The sequence below is a fragment of the Malaya genurostris genome, chromosome 2, assembly GCF_030247185.1.
Source record: "Malaya genurostris strain Urasoe2022 chromosome 2, Malgen_1.1, whole genome shotgun sequence".
In the NCBI taxonomy this organism is placed as follows: Eukaryota; Metazoa; Arthropoda; class Insecta; order Diptera; family Culicidae; genus Malaya; species Malaya genurostris.
Genome location: NC_080571.1, coordinates 344,905,286 through 344,926,037, shown reverse-complemented (window position 1 = coordinate 344,926,037; position 20,752 = coordinate 344,905,286). Strand labels below are relative to the sequence as shown.

At 36.3% G+C, this 20,752-nt stretch overlaps 2 protein-coding genes across 4 annotated transcripts in view; one reads left to right on the top strand and one right to left on the bottom strand.

Annotated features, from left to right (window-relative positions):
* Positions 1–502: 502 nt before the first annotated feature.
* LOC131431941 (protein fuzzy homolog) lies at positions 503–2,482 on the bottom strand. 2 transcript variants are annotated; one of them, XM_058597920.1, is made up of 4 exons: positions 2,284–2,410; positions 2,105–2,138; positions 990–2,038; positions 503–805 (listed from the first exon to the last, which is right to left on the bottom strand). In XM_058597920.1, exons 3-4 carry the CDS (start codon positions 1,997–1,999, stop codon positions 748–750), a joined length of 1,068 nt encoding a protein of 355 aa, XP_058453903.1. In that variant the 5' UTR covers positions 2,000–2,038; positions 2,105–2,138; positions 2,284–2,410; the 3' UTR covers positions 503–747. The 2 variants fall into 2 exon arrangements, with proteins under 2 accessions (XP_058453903.1, XP_058453902.1); XM_058597919.1 differs by lacking the exon at positions 2,105–2,138 and having other exon boundaries at positions 2,284–2,482.
* Positions 2,483–12,708: 10,226 nt separating this feature from the next.
* LOC131431937 (signal-induced proliferation-associated 1-like protein 1) overlaps positions 12,709–20,752 on the top strand; it is a 202,678-nt gene continuing 194,634 nt past the window's right edge. The window contains exons 1-2 of one of the 2 annotated variants that reach the window (XM_058597912.1): positions 12,709–13,623; positions 13,688–14,019. The gene's annotated coding sequence lies outside the window, so the exon portion shown is untranslated. Of the gene's footprint in view, positions 14,020–20,752 lie in introns of both variants that reach the window. The other variant, XM_058597913.1, reaches the window with a different exon arrangement.

Below are 20,752 nucleotides of genomic sequence, written 5' to 3'. Positions count from 1 at the left end.
GAACTTAGATCGTGGTCAAAAGGGCTTCGGTTAAATCATTAATTTCGAGCTTTTAAAGAACTCAGTTATAACCATTTACGATTTGCATCCGCAGATCGATAAGTTTTAATAGGGAAAATTTATTAGCTCGATTGAATTGTGAGAGTGACTATGCAATTAGGACCCGGGAGCGTCTCCCGATTAGGTGGTAAAAAACCGCAATTACAACCGCAGGAGGCTATAATATTTGAATTTACTGATTATTACTGGTTACATTCAAGCATGACAATAATATATATACTTATAAGTAAACTTTAGCCAACTAATCATTGTGTTATATATTAACAATACTGAAAGATAGTGAACATGAAGATGTGTTTGATACGTTGTCTGTTTTCCTTCGTCTACTATTTTCACTACATCTTTCGATCTATCTTAGAACAATTATTTAGAAAACTTATTTTTAGCAAAATATCAAATATGTTACATCCTTCACGTTCCTTTTATTCCTGTTATTGCTCAGTAACGTTCTGTTTTCGGACTATACAATAAACTCCTCTTGTCCATGTTTTTTTTAACTATCAAACCTGTTTGGACGTGTGACATAGTGAAAAAAATTAAACAAACTTAGGTGTTACTGGATGAATCAACGCGATTTATTTGCCACACAATCATTCCAATTATGAATATCGTACACTTACCTAAAATAATCTCTAGAAGAAAGCTCAAAAGAAAAAAAAGCTAAAACTTGACAGAAATAATCAACATTCACCAGCAGACATCCTTATCCGATATTAGCGTGTTCAGTGTTTTTTGTGTTACTAACCTGAAAGTGAAGTTGAGCAAGCATAAGTTAAAATATCCTATAATCAAGGCTAACAAGCAACTGAATGATAATAATTATACAAGTAAATCAAAACTTTAGAAGGGAATTGAAAAACAAAAATGTATTTTAATAAAAGCAAGTTTATTATTTTTCTCGAAATGTACCGAAAAAAAACCCCTCTCACCTCATGATAGGCGTGGGAATTGCCGATGTGTAAAGCACACAAAGAATGTTCTGTCCTTCCAGTAGAGCATGACACTTGTGATAATCCGAACACCAGTACTGTTCCAGATTGACGATCTTCTCGCCCTCACGGAACAAGTCATCCATCGCATCCACCGATTGATGGTAGAAGGTTCGTAAAATATCCAACCGATGATTGCCGGAAAGCGTTCTCTTCCCGGTACTGGTCAGATGTACGTTTCGCGAAAGTACAAACTTCGAATATTCCTTGTTGAGCAACAGAAAACCCAGGATACTGGAGTCCAGTTCCATCGTGGCAGGATAATTCTTCGGATAGTTCTGTTCGGCCGTAATCAACAGATCGATTTCGTTCATCCAGAACTGCTGACTGAGGGTTTGCAACTTATCGTAGGGTGGTTCCGCACCACAAAGCGCACATATGCTCACTCCCTGAGTGATGGGAATGCTAATGAAACGATACGCAATACCGGGACTCTTTTTCGGCAAAAACACCGGCACGTCCTGTTGAATGGTGCTGGAAGCATTCAGTAGCACCATCAGTAGCTTCCGATCAACAATGTCTAGATCCCACCAACCTTCGGTGCCACAGGCAATCTTCTGTCGTATCAGAATCGAGCAGAATGGAGATCCTATCTGAAGGCTGAATTCGTTTAACTTAACCAGCATCGCCATACTTTCCGTACAGAGAACTGCTTCATTGAATCGGTAAAAATCACTTTCGACCACTTCCAACAGTTGATCAATCAAAGCATAGCAATTCTTGAGTTCTCTCTTGAATCGATCTATATTCTTTATTTTCTTGATCGCAGATACCCCTACACAAAACACCATAGCAAAATAGGAGTAGTCCATCAGATTGCGTAGTGCTTTCTCCGTAATGCCCTTTGCAATTCCGATCATCATCAGAGTGTTGTCGTACTCCTTCCAGATGATCATTCCGTCTTCCAGGTGGGTAATTGACAGGTCCACGTTCTGCGATTTGCAAAACATATGAACACCGTTCAAAGATGCGATCGTTGAGAATGGTAGCTAAAATTTGAAAATGTATACTAAGAAAACATCGAAACAGTGCTGATTGAAGAAATATCTACTAACCCATTTTGCAAATTAAAGCTTCCAGTAACCGGTGCTAAAATATGTTTTTTATAAGTAAACCTCAGTGTTGTTAGTCATATTCATCTTTCGATGCTATGGTTAGCGTTTCAAATTCATGCAATTTTTTTTCTCAATTACTCTATCAGCCACCTTTCCCATTTATAAACGGCTAAACTTACGTTTTCACAGTCTCCTTTCTTTTTCGAGAAGATAGGGACTCCACCGTCGGAAGTGAGGCACAATAAGTGAATAGACATTTTGTAGCATTAAAGTTATGTCTCATCAACTGGCAAAATGTGTTTAATATTCACAAATCAAGGTAAGATACAACTAATAATATATATTAATATAAATAGCAAACACCGCGCAAGTTGTTTTCAAAACATTTCTTTTGCATGACGTTTCTGCAATTTTGTTTTGTCCCTTTTCGTTGGATGAATTCATAGTTGATCAGTTTTGTGTATGTTGTCTGCATACAAATCTCAAGTTCAATAGAGTGAGATTTCATATGCTACTCTTGTTATTCAAATTGTAAAGTTGCATTGGAATCATATTATTAAAAAAAAACCTATTCTTAATCCACCTAGTGGTGTGAAAATGCGATTCTCTTTCACCGAGATAGTATTTTTGCCTATTTATTAAGATATTTTCTGACACTAATTTGGGCACTGTAAGCACAGACTAACAGACAGGACACTCAAATTAGATTCTTCAATCATTTTAACGGTTAGTTCGAATATTCCTTTATTTGAGACAGTACTCACATGTGTCATGATGGCGCCACGTTACCCTATCGTAAACATCCTGTCTGTCATCTAGACTGTGTTTATTTTTTTCATTTACCAACAGAGTTGCCATTCATACAGAATTACCTGTAATGTATTGATTTGTATACGTCCATGCGAATTTCATGCAGGATACAGATTCAATACATATTGCCAAAACTATATACATAATTGTTCCTACTTCTCATCCTCCAACGGAATACACTATAGATCCCGTTTTGTTACAATATTTACTTGCTTCTGGTCTGCCGCCACTTAATTTTGGGTGAAAACTACCAACACAATGAAAAATAGTCTGGATGAACAACGTTGAGTCAAATAAATGGTTACCTTTCAACATCGCGAAAAAGTTAAATATATTATCAACGTAATCCAATAATTTATTGTGACGATTCATTTTCAAATATTTTGATGAAATCAGGCATCCCTGCAAGCAGCTGATCGGTGTTGACAAACGAGGGGAAACCAACTAGTAAAATAACTTTTACATAACACAAGGGGTGTACAGATAGTAAATAGTTCGCGCAGTACAATATAGGTGGAACTAGTGCATCACGAAAAATTATTTTTATAAGAATTTACTCATACTGTCATATCTGTTAGTCTGTGCTGTAAGTGCGGTGAATTTACTGCCCTCAGTCTGAGCGGTAAAAACACAACGCGTTTTGTCGGTTACGTCACTTATACCATCAAACCTCTGGATCTTTATCAATGGCCCAAGCTTTCAAACGAGCCCAAGTTTATTAAAATCGTTCAGCCATCTCTCAGAAAATCGAGCGGTAAAAATTTTTTTTGGAAGGAGCACGCATATACACACACAGACATTTTTCTATCTCGTCCGGTCGAATGGCATATAATACTATGTGTCTTCGAGGCTCTGTTCTAAAGTCAGTTTTTCCAGCAATTCTATTACTTTTCTACAAAGAACGGCGAAACCACTGACTAACAGACATGACACTATGCAGGCCCGGTGAAAGAGGTGGGTACGGTGGGTAGCATTACCCACCCGAAAATATCAAAGGTGGGTAATTACCCACTTGAAATTTCGAGCAAAAAACAATTGTAATATTAGTATTATTTATAATATCAAGAATATTTTTATTGCAATTCGGAATAAATAATTTCAAAATAATAGAATGCTAGTTCTCAAGGTAGAGTAAGGATGTAAAGATATATCGCAGAAAGGTGAGACGTGACAAGGATCATTTGAGCAAGCAGAAATCTTTTAGTAACTTAACTTTTCCCTTCCAACAGAGGAGCCGAGCTTGAGCATCTCATCAATACGAATCATTCCAGTCTCTGATATACCGGAAAATACCGATAAAGGTTTTTTACTCTTTACATTCCGAACCGGCAAAAAAATGCAGTAGCAAGTAGAAAGAAACTTCTGGTTGCTTTGCCGGACTTAATAGTAAATAGTAGAAGACCTTTATCGGAATTTTCCGGCAGATGTTTATTGTCAACTCCTCTGGTAGAAAGTGAAATTTAAGTTACTAAAAGATTTCTACATGATCAAATGAACCTTGTCACGTCTCACCTTCTATATCTTCACATAAATAAAATCACTCGAAATCTTTTGACGTAGGACTACATTTTGATTTTTTATACTGGTGTGCAAATTCAAAATACTGAAAACCGTACAAACAGTGCTCAGGTTTTGAACATCTATATCTCAATCATTTTTAATTGATTTTCCATATCATTACACAAAACTGCTTTAGAAATATTGCTACACTTTGATTGAAGTAGATGAATCTATATGTAAAAAATCATATTTCAGATAATTGGTGATTGAAACTTCAGTTAGTAACGAAAATCACTCATTCAAACCGAGATTCTGTATCGAATAGACTTGTACACTTTGTGGTTCAGAAAAGAGGAAAAAGTTGCTAACACATCGTTCAAAAAGTCCAGGAACTAACCAGGAAAACATAATTTCGTGTGCAGGAGTATTTTTTATTCATCAACATTATCGTTTTCAAATGACATACAATCGTTCTAGCACTTTAATAATTTTTCAATACCATCCTTATGGAATGATTTGTCAATGGCCTAAACATCGGCTTTAGCTGCGGTGATGACTGTTTTATTCGAACCAAATATTTTGCCCTGGTGTGTCTTTTTCTGATCACCAAAGGACAAGCAATCGCTGGGGGCTAGGTAATTGTGAATAAAGCGGGTGAGGAAAGAGATCGCAGCCCAATTCGTTTAATTTCTATATTGTTTTCATCGACTTATGGCACGGTGCATTATCTTGGTTATCGGTGATTTCTTTGTCATTCTTATGAGGCCGTTTTTTACGACTTCGCTCTTCAATCGCATCACTAACTCAATGTAATAATCACTTTTGATGGTACTTCCCTGTTCAAGATAGTTGATGTTAATTATACTTTGAACATCTTAAAAACTGATGCCATAATTGTTCCATCTACCTGTTACGTTTTCAGATGGCTTTCCCAGTCCCGGATAAAAATAGTGGATCCATGTTTCGTCCACTGTTTAATGCCAACGCGTTCCATTTTATTGCGGTAGACTTTTGTTGATTATGAGCGAACACGGCACCCATTTGGAAAAGATATTTTTTATGCCCAGATTGTCGTACAAGATCGTAAAAGAATTTCCAGTTCATGTGCTAACCACCTCAGCACATCTAATGTCACAAATTTTGATTTTGCGTTCATACATCAAAAGCAAAGCCTTGGTATTTCATTTCTGTAGTGGAATTCGACCTTCTGTTTCACCAGACTTCGCAGCCGATTCAGAGTGTACAAAACCATTGCATTGCTGGTGCTACGATTCTTTTGACACTACGAATCCTTCCAGGTCGGGGCTCGAACATACGACAGCTGGTTTGTAAAACCAGTGCCTTATGCAATGAACCCCGGGACTTCATACATCACGATTATCCAAACTTGCTTAATTTTTTCCGGTTGACTGTTTCATTTGGCCACGTTCAAAATCAGAATACCACAAACCTTTATTTTGAATGGATCCTAGTGGACACACTTATAATTTTTCATAAATTCGTCACCTATATGTCGGTAGATTCAGTGTTCGTGGTGCTATTGATGTTAAACTTTGACATATGATCTTTGAACGTGATCTCCGAGTCAGTCCCGGGACTTTTTGATTAATGTGTTATGCACATCAGTGGCTAGAGTGTTTATGCATTTGGTGAGACACATTTTGATCGAAAATCGATTGTTTATTCGTATTCGAGGATATGCAGGATGACCTCGATGATCATGGAGTAGTGGATGAACAATTTCAGCACTTTCCATCAACAACCTCAACGAACTAAACGATCAGTACAACCAAAATTCTCAAAGAAATAATTTTGTTTCAAAACTTTGTGCCGAAAACTCTTCAAACTTCTAATTTATGCGTTTCATGAAAAGTTTCATAAAAACTGTAAGTAGCAGAAACTTTACGTCTGCTTAGCGGTTCAAATTGAACTGCCGAGTTTAGCACTAAGCAGTTCAATTTGAACTGCTCTGCACTGATGAGTCAAAGACGAAACGTGAAAATAATGATAAAAACAATATTTTATTTAAAAAAACGACTTTGCACTTTTTAGGGATAAATATCATTTCCATTGGAATAGAGGAATGCATACTTCAAAATAGTGGGTCTTTCTCCCCGGTATGAAAAATTACCCACCTGGGTTTAACATGTTTCACCGGCCCTGACACTATGAATAAATTCTTCTAAACATGAATTTTTGGTGAGACACTAGTTCCACCTATATTGAACTGCGCGGACTATTTACTATCGGTACGCCCCTTGTGTAAACGTTTTTTTACTAGTTGGCTTCCCCCCGTTTGTCAACAAAGATCCGCTGCTTGCAAGGATGCCAGGTTCCATCAAGTTTTGTATAATATTTGAAAAAGAATCGTCTAATGTTTAACTTTTTTAGCGATGGTGACAGGAAGCAAAGCAAAGTCTTGGCATAACATTCCTTCCGTGGAATTTGGCCTTTCTGTTTCAACAGACTTCGCAGCCGATTCTTAGTGTACAGAATCATTGCATGGCTAGTACTATGGATCCTACTGACACTAAGAAGCCTTCCAGGTCGGGACTCGAACATACGACAGCTGGCTTGTAAGACCAGCATCCTATGCATTGAACCGTCAACCCGGGACTGACAGTTGTTTGACAGGAACGATTTTATTTTTCTCAACGTTGTCCAGGAAAATGACTTCTCAGGTAGGTAATCCGGTTATTGGTTTGTGGTACCTTATGATAAAAAAGAACCGGAATTTTCATTTTAAAATTCCCGCGCTTGTCCTATCGGTAAACTTTTGTCGTGAATACGACTTACTTTACTATGGGGTGCCTTTTCAAAATTTACCCTCTGAGAGAGTGATAAGTTTTTGATCGTGAATATCTCTTGTTGTATCTAACGAATCAACATAATTTTTGCTACATGCCATCGGAAATATGATCACAATTTTATGATAAAATTTTCAGTTGTGTGGCATAATCTCAAATAGTTCAAAATGCAACTTTTCTGAAATGTTTGGTATAAACGAGTATCAAAGAGGATAATTCATAAGGCGCGTTTGTCTTTCTCGTATTTTGAAAGCTCATAGCTCAGTGATCTGTGGAAGGATTTATATAATCTATCTACCAATAGAATCGAAATTTTTCAACTTAAACGTGTATAGCAAAAGCTTTGAAGTATTTCAATAGTACACTGTTGAAAAACCTATCTCATTTGATCCATGTCAACACCAGCCAATCAGAACGCGTTCTGAGGAAGAGAACAAAATATCTGCTGGCAGCAGCAGACTGCTGCTGTACAACAAATCGTTAAAGAAAAATGTTCCGAAAAGTGGTGAATATCGTAGTGAGTTCCTCAATTTGGTCCTTCTGAATGCTAGAAACGAATCCCTACAGCATATTGATAGTTTCTTTCAATAAATTATGCAAATCCGAAATGAAATAATCGACATTAAAATTCTGTATGCGGCTATTTTTATAGCCGTTAGGACCGCCCATTAGTGAAAAAGCTACAAACGAAATCACATAAAAGGAAATCTCTCAACAAAAATTGAATCAGTTTGGATTCTATCGCCACTGGGAGCAGATGTGTTTTGTGTCGTCTGCACAGCTAGTTTCGCTTTCGACAAGAGCGATTACGTCACAGCTGCCAGTCATTAGCATTGGAAAAAAAAACAACGGTGGAAAGCATTACACAATATCAGTCGTTCTAATGGCTCTAAAAGTTTTCTAAAGAACTATTAGGATTTGTTTTTCGCAAATCGAAGGTAATTATCCTCAGTTTAGTGCAAATCAAGAACAATTTGGTTAGATTTGTGCACTTTTCGCTGTGTGAAATTCACAGTAATCGAGATCAAGTGAAGCCTTCTTTGTTTTTGCGAAAAATGTGAAAAAGGGGAATGCTTGCATAATTCATACAATTGATATTCGGAAGTGTTAAGGAACATGTCAGTTTTTTTCGTATTCACGACATCCAGTTATGTCGCTGACATTACCCACCCGCCTTTTATTCTCTCAACGTTGGCAACACTTTTATACACATTCTGTCGCATATCGTACGATTAGTTTTTGTTTGGCGTCTATACAAAGAAGTTGAAAAATTTTCGTGTGGCGATTTTTATAATGGATGAAAATTTAGAACAACGTGCGTGCATCAAATTTTGTGTTGCAAATGGATTTAAGTGTTCCGAAACGTTGAAAATGTTAGAAAAGGCCTTTGGTGAATCGTGTCTAGGAAAAACACAGGCATATGAGTGGTATAAACGCTTCAAAGGTGGTCGTACAAGCTTGGATCATGATGAGATCCCTGGCCGCCCAACAACATCTGTTACTGAAGAAAACATTGAATCGACGAAGCAAATCATGTTGCAAAATCGTTCTGTACCGATTAGAAAGATTGCTGTGTTGTCCATTATAAAAATCACCACACGAAAATTTTTCAACTTCTTTGTATAGACGGCAAACAAAAACTAATCGTACGATATGCGTCAAAATTTGACAGAATATTTATAAAAGTGTTGCCAACGTTGAGAGAATAAAAGTTTACCGATTGGACAAGCACGGGAATTTTAAAATGAAAATTCCGGTTCGTTTTTGATCATAAGGTATATACATAGCTGTAATGTGTTTATTCCTTTTAGTTAGATTTTGTTAAATGTTCAAAACGTTCATTATCGGGCCCGATGAAAAATGAAGTTTTAGTCATCTTGGCTATTTTTGGATGTATTTGTATTGATGATTTTCACCCGGCACACTGGCGGCAGGCAAGTGGCAAGAAAATACCGTAACAGAACATGGGTTCGATTTTGTATTGCGTTGGAGGATGAGAAGTAGGCAGAAATCTGTATTTAATTTTGGCAATATGTATTAAATCTGTATCCTGCATGAAATCCGCTTGGACATACTGAAATCAGTACATTACAGATATTCTGTATTAATAACAACTCTTTTGGTAAATGAAAATAATCAACACAGTCTAGATGGAAGTTTCATGCAACTAAACAAATTGCAGTTATTTAACGGGACTAATACGAAAAATTATTTCTAACCATCTTTTGGAATAACTTCATTTGGGAATTTGTATGTTCAATTGAACAAAACTTCATGAGAATAACAAAACATTTTTCAAAAGCTTATCGAGCAACGTTTTTTAAATCTATTCTTTACGTTTCGCCTTCAACTCGTCAGTGCAGAACAGTTCGAATTGAATTGTTTAGTGCAAACATAAAAAGTTCAATTCGAACCGCTAAGCAGACGTAAAGATAACGCTATTTGCGAACACTTATATTACCTTTCCTGACATCCCGAAGGAAACGAATAAATGGTTAAATTTTTTTTATTTCAATTATAGAGATTTAACCTTAAGGTCATTCGCCTTAGAGGTCAGAAAGCTGTTCTTGTGGAGGATGTAATACATATACGTAGAATAAAATATATAAATATTTAAATATATATCTTAGGTCAGCTTTATCTTTTAAAACAAACTTTCTAGCACAAAAAAAAATGAATAAATGAATAAACAAATGTTCGATTGCTTCTGTTCATCGTCTTAACATTCTGCCCTGGAATAAATATGTATATTTGCATCCTCAACCTTATCCTTTGCGTTCTTGGTCTAGTGGTCTATGAAAATTCGCCAAAACGGAAGTTACGGAAGCATTCTAAAAACAGAAAACGAAATAAAACAATGTTTATTCCCCCTCCGTTTCCTTGACAATGTTGCCATGGCAGTCCTGGTGTTTGCTTGAGCTTGAGTAAATGATTGTGGAAGGATTAGCTGGAAATATTGCAGCTTTTAAAATTTCGTCATTCGTTCGACGACACTTGCGCGAGACGGTTTGGGCTGAAAAAAAATGCAGAGACGGCAATACACCAAATCGAAATTGGCTGGTGGTCACGACAGTTCTGTTCCGAAGAGAAATAAAAGAATTTTTTTCAATTTGGGTCTAGTTTCATACATTCCTGAAACACAGAAGTAAATTTACTTAAAAACTGACAGCAGAAGCAAAATTTTTTTACATTCACACTTACCAACTTTATTACAGAGTGATTGTCAGAACGAATTGCTGCATTTGAGAGAAAAGAAGGTATTGCTTTACTTCCAAGCAGTTTTAAAAACTAATGACACTCAGAGGACACGCTATTAGAAAACATTAACATTGATGCTTCAGTGTAGTAGCCAAAATGCCCTCTCTCTGATGAATGGTTCTCCGATTCATTAATCAAATTTTCTAATAAATGGTACGTATGTAAGTATGAATGATAGTCCCATATAAATCGATAAAAATGCTTGTTCAGTAATCGTGAACCGCTGAACTCAGTAATGATGTACTTCAATTAGCCCCTTGTTAAAAGGTGTCGAAAAAATACAGAAAAGTGTCGCATAAATACCATGCTTTCATTACAATACCAATGGAAATAAACATGTTTACAAGTTCTGTGCAAAAGATTTTTTGATCCAATTGCTTATACGTGACACACAAATTCAATATTCGGTTAGTTGAAATTAATAAATTATTTTTACATTAAAATTCAGAGAGCTGTGCAATTCAACCATTTGTCGAGATAATTACCGAGAACTCGGTGGTGCTAATTCCGGTTATTTTGCCGAGATTCAGCGAAAAAAAAGTGTGTATAAAAAGTAGTTTTCTTCTTGTGCGTTGGATGGATTTCTTCTTGTGCGTTGGATAGAAGCAGACGTCGAGGCGAGAAACAGCGGCATCGGAGAGCGAACCTTCTGCGTGGATAAAAACCTCAAACGCTCAGGTCGTAGTTCTCATTTGTCTTCCGGTCGTCAAGGCGAGAAGACGTAATTAAAGCAGTTTCGCATCATTGAGCACTGCGAGCGGATGTGTTGCAGTTTGTACGTAAAGCTAGTTTCAACTCAAACAAGAGCGATTGCATCATGCAACAGTGCTTCTGGTCGTTTGCATTGGAGAGAAAAAAAACGAAAAGTGGACAACATTATATAAAATTGGTCGTTCTAATGGCTCTAAATGTTATCTAAAGAACTATTAAGATTACTTCTTTGCAAATCGAAGGTAAAAATCATTAGTTTAGTGAAAATCCAAAATAATTTGATTTGCTTCGTGCACTTTTCGCTGAGCGAAGATCGTTCGAGAAAAATGTTCCGAACTGTGCTAAATATCGTAAAGGATTCCACAATTTTGTCCTTCTAAATGTAGAAATGAATCCTGTACAGCATCTTGATATATTCTTTCAATGAAATATAGAAATCCGAAATGAGATAATCGACGTCAAAAGTTTCACAACTCACACAATCGATCAGCTATCAATTCGAATTCGAAAGTATAAAAAAAATCGTGTCAGTTTTATTCGTATTCACGACATCCAGTTATGTCTCTGACATTACACACCCGTACTTTTATCTTTTCACGATATATCGAAATTTATATATTTTCCGACTCCACGAAGACTGGCGACATCGTGCTTTGTGTCTCGTCGAATTTCAATAAAAGCTAACTCGCTTTCCGAAATCTCAGCAAATCAATTTGCTGATTTCGGTGTATTTAGTAATTACTGACGAGTTCAGTAATATATTATACCGAACATCGGTTGCTTGTTACTTCTCTTTTTAACCAATCACGCTTTTTTTATATCGACCAATAAACCACATTCCAACATTTGCAATGTATTCTGGCATTAGCCACTTAGCAAACAATCGAAGGGATTCACTTTGAAGAGTAATTTCGAATGACCCGGCACTCGCTGAGATTAAGTCATAATATTAAACGGTAGAGAAAAGTTTTCTCGTTCGGCTTGTGTTAAATTTAGTACTCTATTTTTCATAGCTCGCCTGCAAAAGTGGAAGTGGAAAGGTGACTTATTGGCCGTTATAAAAAAACAAAAACGCGTGAAATGAAAAAGAAAATGTTCGTTTCGTACGTATGTTGAAATTAATACTCGATTGTCCTATGGTTTATTAGCATTTATCAGAGAAAATCCTTTAATTACTGCAAAAACTGATTTTTCAGAATTACTGTTATGAATAACTTTCACGCCAGCTCTGTGTGTGTCACTTGGGCGACGGCGATAACATCCATAAGGTTACCAGTTGTTTCACTATCGTAGCACCCCTTGGTTGTTTGAAAAAGAATCACAACGGAAAAATTTTCTTTGCGGAAAGCTTCCTGCATATAGCGAACAGCATAAAGCACTCGAAGTAAACACAAATGCTACTCACACATGATCCGTTATTTACACATCTTTCATTCATGGATCGTGTGAAGTTTGTGTGGTGAGCATCGCTTCGTTCGTTTGCTTGTTTGCTTATGGTATCATTCGTAGTTGAGACTTGATCGCGGGCGGACGTTTTATTGGCCGTGTGCTGTGCGAATTGCGTGCTTCTCCCTGAACTCCTCCGAACTTCCCCCTTGATTGGCGTGTTCAGTCAGTACAAGAACGGTCTTGGATGTTTTTTTATTGTGACTACATTTCGACGTGCTCTGCTCGGAAAAGGTGTGCGTATCCAAACACAAAAGAAAGTTGTTGCAAAGAAGATGCTGCATCTTGGTGATAGTGTTTTATTTCTTGATATTTCAATTCCACTGATTCGGTATGTGTGATTGGTGATAATTGCGCTATTTTGGATAGAATTCCGGAAATCCTGTTGCTGATGGAGTACTTGATTAGAGCGATTTCGGATTTGTGGAAAGATAAATCGAAAGGCCTGCTGCGTTAGGAATAGTGGAAAGGAAACGAAAAAAAAATTAGATATAGTGCGTGAGTGCGAAAAAGTGAGCACATTTCGAAGAACATTGTTTTTCTCATGTAGTAATTTTTCTGTGCAGATCAATTATTCTGCACACTTTTTTTTGTAGAGTTGCGACTGCTGTTGTGAAGTTTAATGTGACCATAAGCAGTGGAGCACATATACCAGTGCAAATATTAATGAATATCAACGCATAGAAGAACGACATAAAACACGTTAGCGTCATATGCGACGACCCACAAGCTTTCAAATAGCCATTAATTCAGTGTGGTGTGGTGAGAAAGCATAGTACAACAAATAAAAAAAAAACTTGTTGCGTTCTTCACCTTCGATTCGTCCCGTAAATATCAACATGTTTACTTGCGCAAATGGCGTTGGAATTCTGTCAACGGATCATTGATAAATCAAGCGGAATTGAGAACGGGAAAGGTTATTGAACCGCTCAATCGTAACGCAACTACGGTGGAAGTGGAAGTAAAATACTTTTGTCGACGGTAAAAGTAAGATTACTGAATAGTGTTTGCTTAAACTATCATCATAATTTCCTTTTTTTTGAACCCCGAGAATCGGCAACGAACAGAAGAAAACATACGCGACACACAAGTGACCCTAAACCCGGTCGTCGGAGCCAATCAAGTTGAGCACAGTTCCGTGAAATTGGTGCTTTGTTGGGCTCTAGAATAAACGAGTCGGTCTTGACGGAAGAAAAAAGGGTGTACCGGAAATCGCTCAGTGAAAACAGTGGGCCCAGAAGGTGGAATAGAGTTAAACCTCCAATATATATAAAAAAAATTACGAAACATTCGTCTAAACAAGAACCAACGAAATCCAACAATCTGGCGCTTTTTTGTGTGCCGGTGAAACAACGTTTGTCTTCTGATTCTTCGGATGTGAATGTGAGTAATGAGAAGTTTTTTTTCTCAAAATCATTTGTTTCGGGTGTTCCTAAATAATTCGCAATTAGTTGTTTAGTTCAAATGTTGCTGGCTGTTCGGGTAATGTTATTTGACTTTCTAATTCAATTTTTTCTCCTATTCCATGGTGAATAACATTGTTATTCGTAGGCTGTGAATTATTTCACGAGCGGCTTTAATTTTTTTCTATTGAAATTTTACATTTCGTTGGAGGAGCAAACATGTCTTATACTAGAAATGCTTTTTTTTTATAACCTAAAAAAGAGTATTTTTCAATAGAGGGCTCATTATGCGCGGTAAATACGCATTATTGAGTTTGAGTGGAATTTCGTGTTTTTGTCTTACAAGCCAAATGTCGTATGTACAACGAATACAACGAATTATGTGTGTTTCATTTCTAAGTTAATTGAACACTTGTTGGAGAAGCGACAACAAATCGACGCTATTCACTTCGACTTGCGCTAATCTTTCGACAGAGTCCCTCACCGTTTTGTCGACAAGAAATTAAATAGACTCGGATTCCCGAATAGGCTGACACGATGGATTTGGATATGCCTAACTAAACGCAATGCTTTCGTGTGGTATCGGACACACAATATCTTCTCCGTTCGAAGTGTCCTTCAAGGAAGCCATATTGGTCTAGTGCTTTTTGTTCTATTTATCAACGACCTCTGCCAAGTGAACCATTTTTTATTCCTGTATCCAATTTAATGTAAGATTTTTTTCTGCTAAATGTCATTGAACGAAGGTATTGTCGAGACCTCTAAAATAAAAGTTCAAAAGAATTGGCGCTGGAACTTTATATTGATGAGACTGGAGTTGGAAATTGAAATCGAAATCGAAATGCATTTTTACTACATCTGGAAACATAGAGATCTGATTGAGTCCCAGTGTCGATTTTTCTTTTTGATATTCCAGGTTATTCCGATCGAAAACCTTCGGCAAATTGTAATGATATCCTTCAAACCCTCAAAATTACAAAACACGGAGGAAATTTGCTAAAGAATGCTTGGTATGCGATTCCAGTCAGCACATTTTGACCTCTGGGGAAGTCACGGTCGCAAAGAATGCGTGAGGTTAATCAGATCAATGCGGGTATAGGAACGACTACGGACGATAGTTTCGTTTAATTGTAAAAGATAATAAAGTTTCCATTGAAAAACAGTGTGGGTGGGTAATGCCAGAGGCTTAACTGGATACAAATAAATCTCACAATCCTTTTTTACACTCTATCGCTTCAACTAGTTGATTGATGGTGTGAACTGTACAAGCTTTCACTTCTTTGTTCCCAGAACTGCACTCGTTCGCGTGTATGAAAAGATTCTCTTACGGGCGTCATTACACGTTTACAGTCAATGAGGCGGGGCTGACGAGATAAAAAAATACAACAAAATTTAATTTTCTTATTTCACTGGAAGGAATATCCACAGTTCTTTCAGATCAATTTTGGGTTCCTGAAAGAACAGAATTGTTGTTTTTTTTATCTTCTGTCAAACATAGTCAAGTGCATTTTCCGTGAATGTGAAACTTTTTATGATATTTTTAGCAAAGAATAATTGTCATTCATTCGATGAGATTGCTCTTGAAATGAGTCAGATCTACTGAACATCAATGCATAACATTGCCACTGATTCAGTGCAAACGCAGATTGGTCAAAAAACATTTTCGTAATTCGATAAATTTGACAACGGTTTTCTCTTATGAGAAAGAATGATGTTGATTTTGGTGTAACTCGAATTATTTATAATCAAAAAATTATTAATTATTTTGAGATGGCACTCTATGGTAAAGTCTTTTTTTACGCAGTTTTTTAATGCGTTTTTTTATGCGGATTTTCGAAACTACTTGGTTTTTCGCGGATTTTCAAAGTTATTTGATTTTCTTGTTTTGTCTTAGAAGTGCACGTTGTGTCGAGATCTGGTGTTATCCCGAATTTTTTTAGGTCGATTCTGACACTTCGAATTTTTTGAAAAAAAATTTTTTTTTTTATATTAAACCAGATTCTGAAGTAACGTGCTTATTTTGCCATAAAACAAAAAAAAATCGGAAATCTCAAAATTTTTGTAAGTTTTGAAGTAGATTTTTTCAAAAAAATTTATCTCAATGTTTCATGAATTTTTGAAGACTACAAAAAAAGCACTTCTACAGTTTTAGTTACGCGGTTTCTTATGCGAATTTACAAAATTAAGAAGGTTCTCTTGTTTTGTCCTAAAAATTCGCGAAGCATCGAGATCTGGCGTTATCCCGAATTTAGTTTTAGAAGTCAACTCTCTGACACCGAAAAAATTTACGAAATAAATAACATTTTTGTTTAAATTACACCAGATCTTGACGTTTCATGCATTTCTAAGACATTTGACATCCAAAAAAAATCGAGAATCTCCAATTTTGTCCATGTCCTGCAGTCGATTTTTTTCAAACAAATTTTTTTCGAGATCTCGATGTTTCATGAATTTTTGAAAAAAAAAATTGAAAACAAAAAAAAGGGCCTTTAATTCTGCGTTTTTTTTTTGTACGCCGATTTATGAAGTTATGCAGTTTTTTTACAAGAATTTCCGAATTTACGGAGTTTTTTATGCAAATTTTCAAAGTGAGGTTCTCGGTTTTGTCTGAAAAATGCACGAAGCGTCTATATCTGGTGTTATCCCGATTTTTGTTTGGTCGTTTCTGACACTTAGAAAATTTTCGAAATTTTTGCAAAAAAAAACATTTTTTTTAGACTAGCCCAGATTTTGAAACTACGTGCTTTTTTTTGACATAAAACAAATAAAAACGAAAATCTCAAAATTTTTGTAAGTTCTGAAGTAGATTTTTTCAAAAAAATTTATCTCGATGTTTCATGAATTTTTGATGACATTTGACTACAAAAAAAGTATTTCTACAGTTTTGCGGTTTGTCGTACGCGAATTTCCGAAGTTACGCGTTTTCTCGTGCGAATTTACAAAATTAAGAAGGTTCTCTTGTTATGTCTTAAATATTCGCGAAGCATCGAGATCTGGTGTTATCCAAAAATTTTGTTGAAGTCGACTTTCTAACACCTAAAAAATTTCCGAATTCTTTCAAAAAAAAAAAAATATTTTGAAATTAAACCAAATTTTGACGTTGCATTCATTCCTGAATACATTGGGCATCAAATTTCGAATTGAGGTTTTGGAAATTCCCAAAATTCCCGTCCCGAAATCGATTCTTTTAAAATAATTTTTTGTCGAGATAACTCCCAGATCTCGATGTTTCATGAATTTTTGAAAACATTTGCAAACAAAAAAAATCATCTGGTTTTGCGGCTTTTTTGTACGCGGATTTCTGAAGTTACGCAGTTTTTTCCGTGGATTTCCAAAGTTAACAGATCGGCTGAAAAGTTCGTATCGTTTCTATGAGAGGGCGCCACTAGAATTAAATCCATACCATTTTCAGTTAGTACCAACCTTCAAAAGATCTGATTATTAGTTTGTGAGATATTGCATTTTGAGTGAAGCTACTTTTGTTATTGTGAGAAAAATGGAAAAAAGGAATTTCGTGTGTTGATGAAACACTACTTTTTGATGAAAAAAAGTGCCGCCGATACCAAAAAATGGCTTGATGAGTGTTATCCAGACTCTGCACCGGGCGAAGCAACAATTCGTAAGTGGTTTGCAAAATTTCGTACTGGTCATATGAGCACCGAAGACGATGAACGCAGTGGACGTCCAAAAGAGGCTGTTACCGATGAAAACGTGAAAAAAATCCACAAAATGATTTTCAATGACCGTAAAGTGAAGTTGATCGAGATAGCTGACACCCTGAAGATATCAAAGGAACGTGTTGGACATATTATTCACGAATATTTGGATATGAGAAAGCTTTGTGCAAAATGGGTGCCGCGTGAGCTCACAATCGATCAAAAACAACAACGAATTGATGATTCTGAGCAGTGTTTGGAGCTGTTGAATTGCTCCCTCATCCACCGCATTCTCCAGATTTGGTCCCCAGTGACTTTTTCCTGTTCTCAGACCTCAAGAGAATGCTCGCTGGTAAAAAATTTAGAAGCAATGAAGAGGTAATCGCTGAAACTGAGGCCTATTTTGAGGCAAAGGACAAATCGTACTACAAAAATGGTATCGAAAAGTTGGAAGATCGCTATAATCGCTGTATCGCCTCTGATGGCAATTATGTTGAATAATAAAAACGAATTTTGGCAAAAAAATGTGTGTTTCTATTAAACGATACGATAACTTTTCAGCCGAACTGTTACGCGATGATTTTTCGAAGGCAGTTCCATCATCTTCAGGGTTAAACGATTACAAATATTTTTCGACTAGTATTTGTAGTCGTTTTGTCCTGAAGATGAAGGAAAAACCTTCGAAACGTTGACCGTGAGGGTGAAATAAATATTACAGAAGCAGCAAATGACCAAAAAAGCCATTTTTCAATTCAGTTTTTTAGGTACATACTAACCGCTTAAAAAAATGCATGAAAACGCAAAACTTAAAAAAATTCTCATTTGAAAAAACTTTTAATTACAAAAATTAGCATCAAAACAACATAACTTTGAAAGTTTGCTTGAAGAAAACGCATAACTATAGAAATATAAATTATTAATGTCAGATGTCTTAAAAACACATGAAACGTCTTAACATCTTAAGAAGAATCTGTCAAATTTTTTTCTTTCAAACTTGAATAAAATCAAAAACTTTTTCTGGTATAAACCACCATCACCTTTTCAATTTGTAAACAGTTATGTCATGTTAATATAGATTTAAATGTGGCAACCCTGCACACTATACAAAATAGAACAAAACACGCTGTGTGCTAGGTGGTAGTGTTTTCTTTTTCCGTACCAGCACATACCGATGCGTATCGATTTCGCATCGTTTTGTATGACAGTTTGAAAGTTTTGACACTCAGCATCCTATAATTTCGGAACCGGAAGTCGGATCTGGATGAAATTGCACAGTATCGTTTAAGACACTGAGAGCTTTAATTTGAATTATGATTTGTGAAAATCGGTTTAACGGTTGCTGAGAAATTGATGTCAGTTCCGTTTTTGGAGTTTTTCTTCACTATTACCGGTGCGTTCGGAAGCGGAAACTGTGGACTAGTAGCCCCCCAAAGTAGACCTATATAACCACCAATTAAAAAAGTCAGCTAATTAGATGAAATTACCAGTAAATTTTATAAAAATGTGCACCTCGTTTCGCCATCGCTAGTGGAAAAATACTCATGAAATTTTAAAATTTTCACTAATCGCACTGTAATACCGGAACCGGAATTTGAATCTGGATCGACTTTGCGGGGACTTTTTAAATAATTTCAAGACCTTTCATTTGCATCTTAGTTTGTAAAAATCGATTGAGAAATTTCCGAGAAAATTGAGTGCGCATTTTCTCATAGATTTGCACATATTGTCTTGTAATTCCGGAACCGGGAGTCGGATAAAAATAAAATTCAATAGCGATCTATGGGACTATAAGACCTTCTGTTTGAATCAAAGTTTGTGAAAATCGGTCCCGTCATTTCTGAGAAAAGTGAGTGACATTTTTTTTAAAATTTTTTGGTATATATCACTCTGTTATTCCGGAACCGGAAGTCCGATCGGGATAAAATTCAATGGCGACCTTTCATTTGAATCTGAGATTGTGAAAATCGGTTCAGCCATCTCTGAGAATATCGAGTGACATTATTTGTCACATACACACACAGACATTTGCTCAGTTCGTCGAGCTGAGTCGAATGGTAAAAAAAAACGAGAAGTCCGAAAAAAAATTCTTTTTAGAAAATTCCCTTTAAATTTGATAACCAAGTTGCATAAAAACCCGAATGAAAAAAAAAAGAAACAGAAGCAGCTCGTATGTACTATTAACAGAAATTTACAGGGCCATTTTGTCCTTGGTTGGTAGCTCCTTGCTTGCGACTGGCCAGAGCTGAATATGCCTTTTAAATAAACTAGTTTCATTTAAAGTTTGATCCGAGTGAATCGATCTAGTTAGCAACTGTTGCTGCTGAAACAGAAAGGTTCTTTCCTTTATCCAGGTCAAAAAAATCGGTGTCGCGACTATTTAACAAATCTATGCATATTTCTCTCGGCAGCCGGCTGCCTAGAAATCGAATTATCATACAAACTATCAGCAGCCATCAAAACGAAGATCAGTTTCTTCAATGCACTGTTGTCAATAGGGCGATTTTTTTGTCGATAGCGCAGAAATCTACTTTTGCGTATTTTGAGCAATGACTCATTAATTGCTCATTAATACCAGATCTAACTAGAAGTGAAACCAACAATTTTTTTTCGCCCCAAATGAGCATAAAGGCATTTAACATTTCAATGAAACTGGCTTTTTGCACTGATTATTTCCAAATTCGTGAAAGCAAAATACTAACAAATAGTTGATGGCTAACAAAAGTGCTAATATCCAGTGCTCAGACCATCGCTCGACTGTCCGTCCAACCAAACCGCAGATCGCCTTTTGAAAGTGCATGCTTGCGGTGCTGCGGTGAATAGCTTTGCATTTTAACTGCATTCACCTCTTCTTCTAAGCCATTTCTAGTGGATTGCTTTCAACTAAGCGAAAAAAAAAAAATAGAAAAGAAATGCACCGCAGACCAGTCGGCTAGAAAATATATGCATTAAAAGAGGCAAAAGAAGGCCCGTCCTGCCTTCTTTTATCTAACTGTACGAGTAAAACGCATTGATGGGCGCCGGAATTCGGACGAAGTTAAAATTGGTTACATTTTTTTT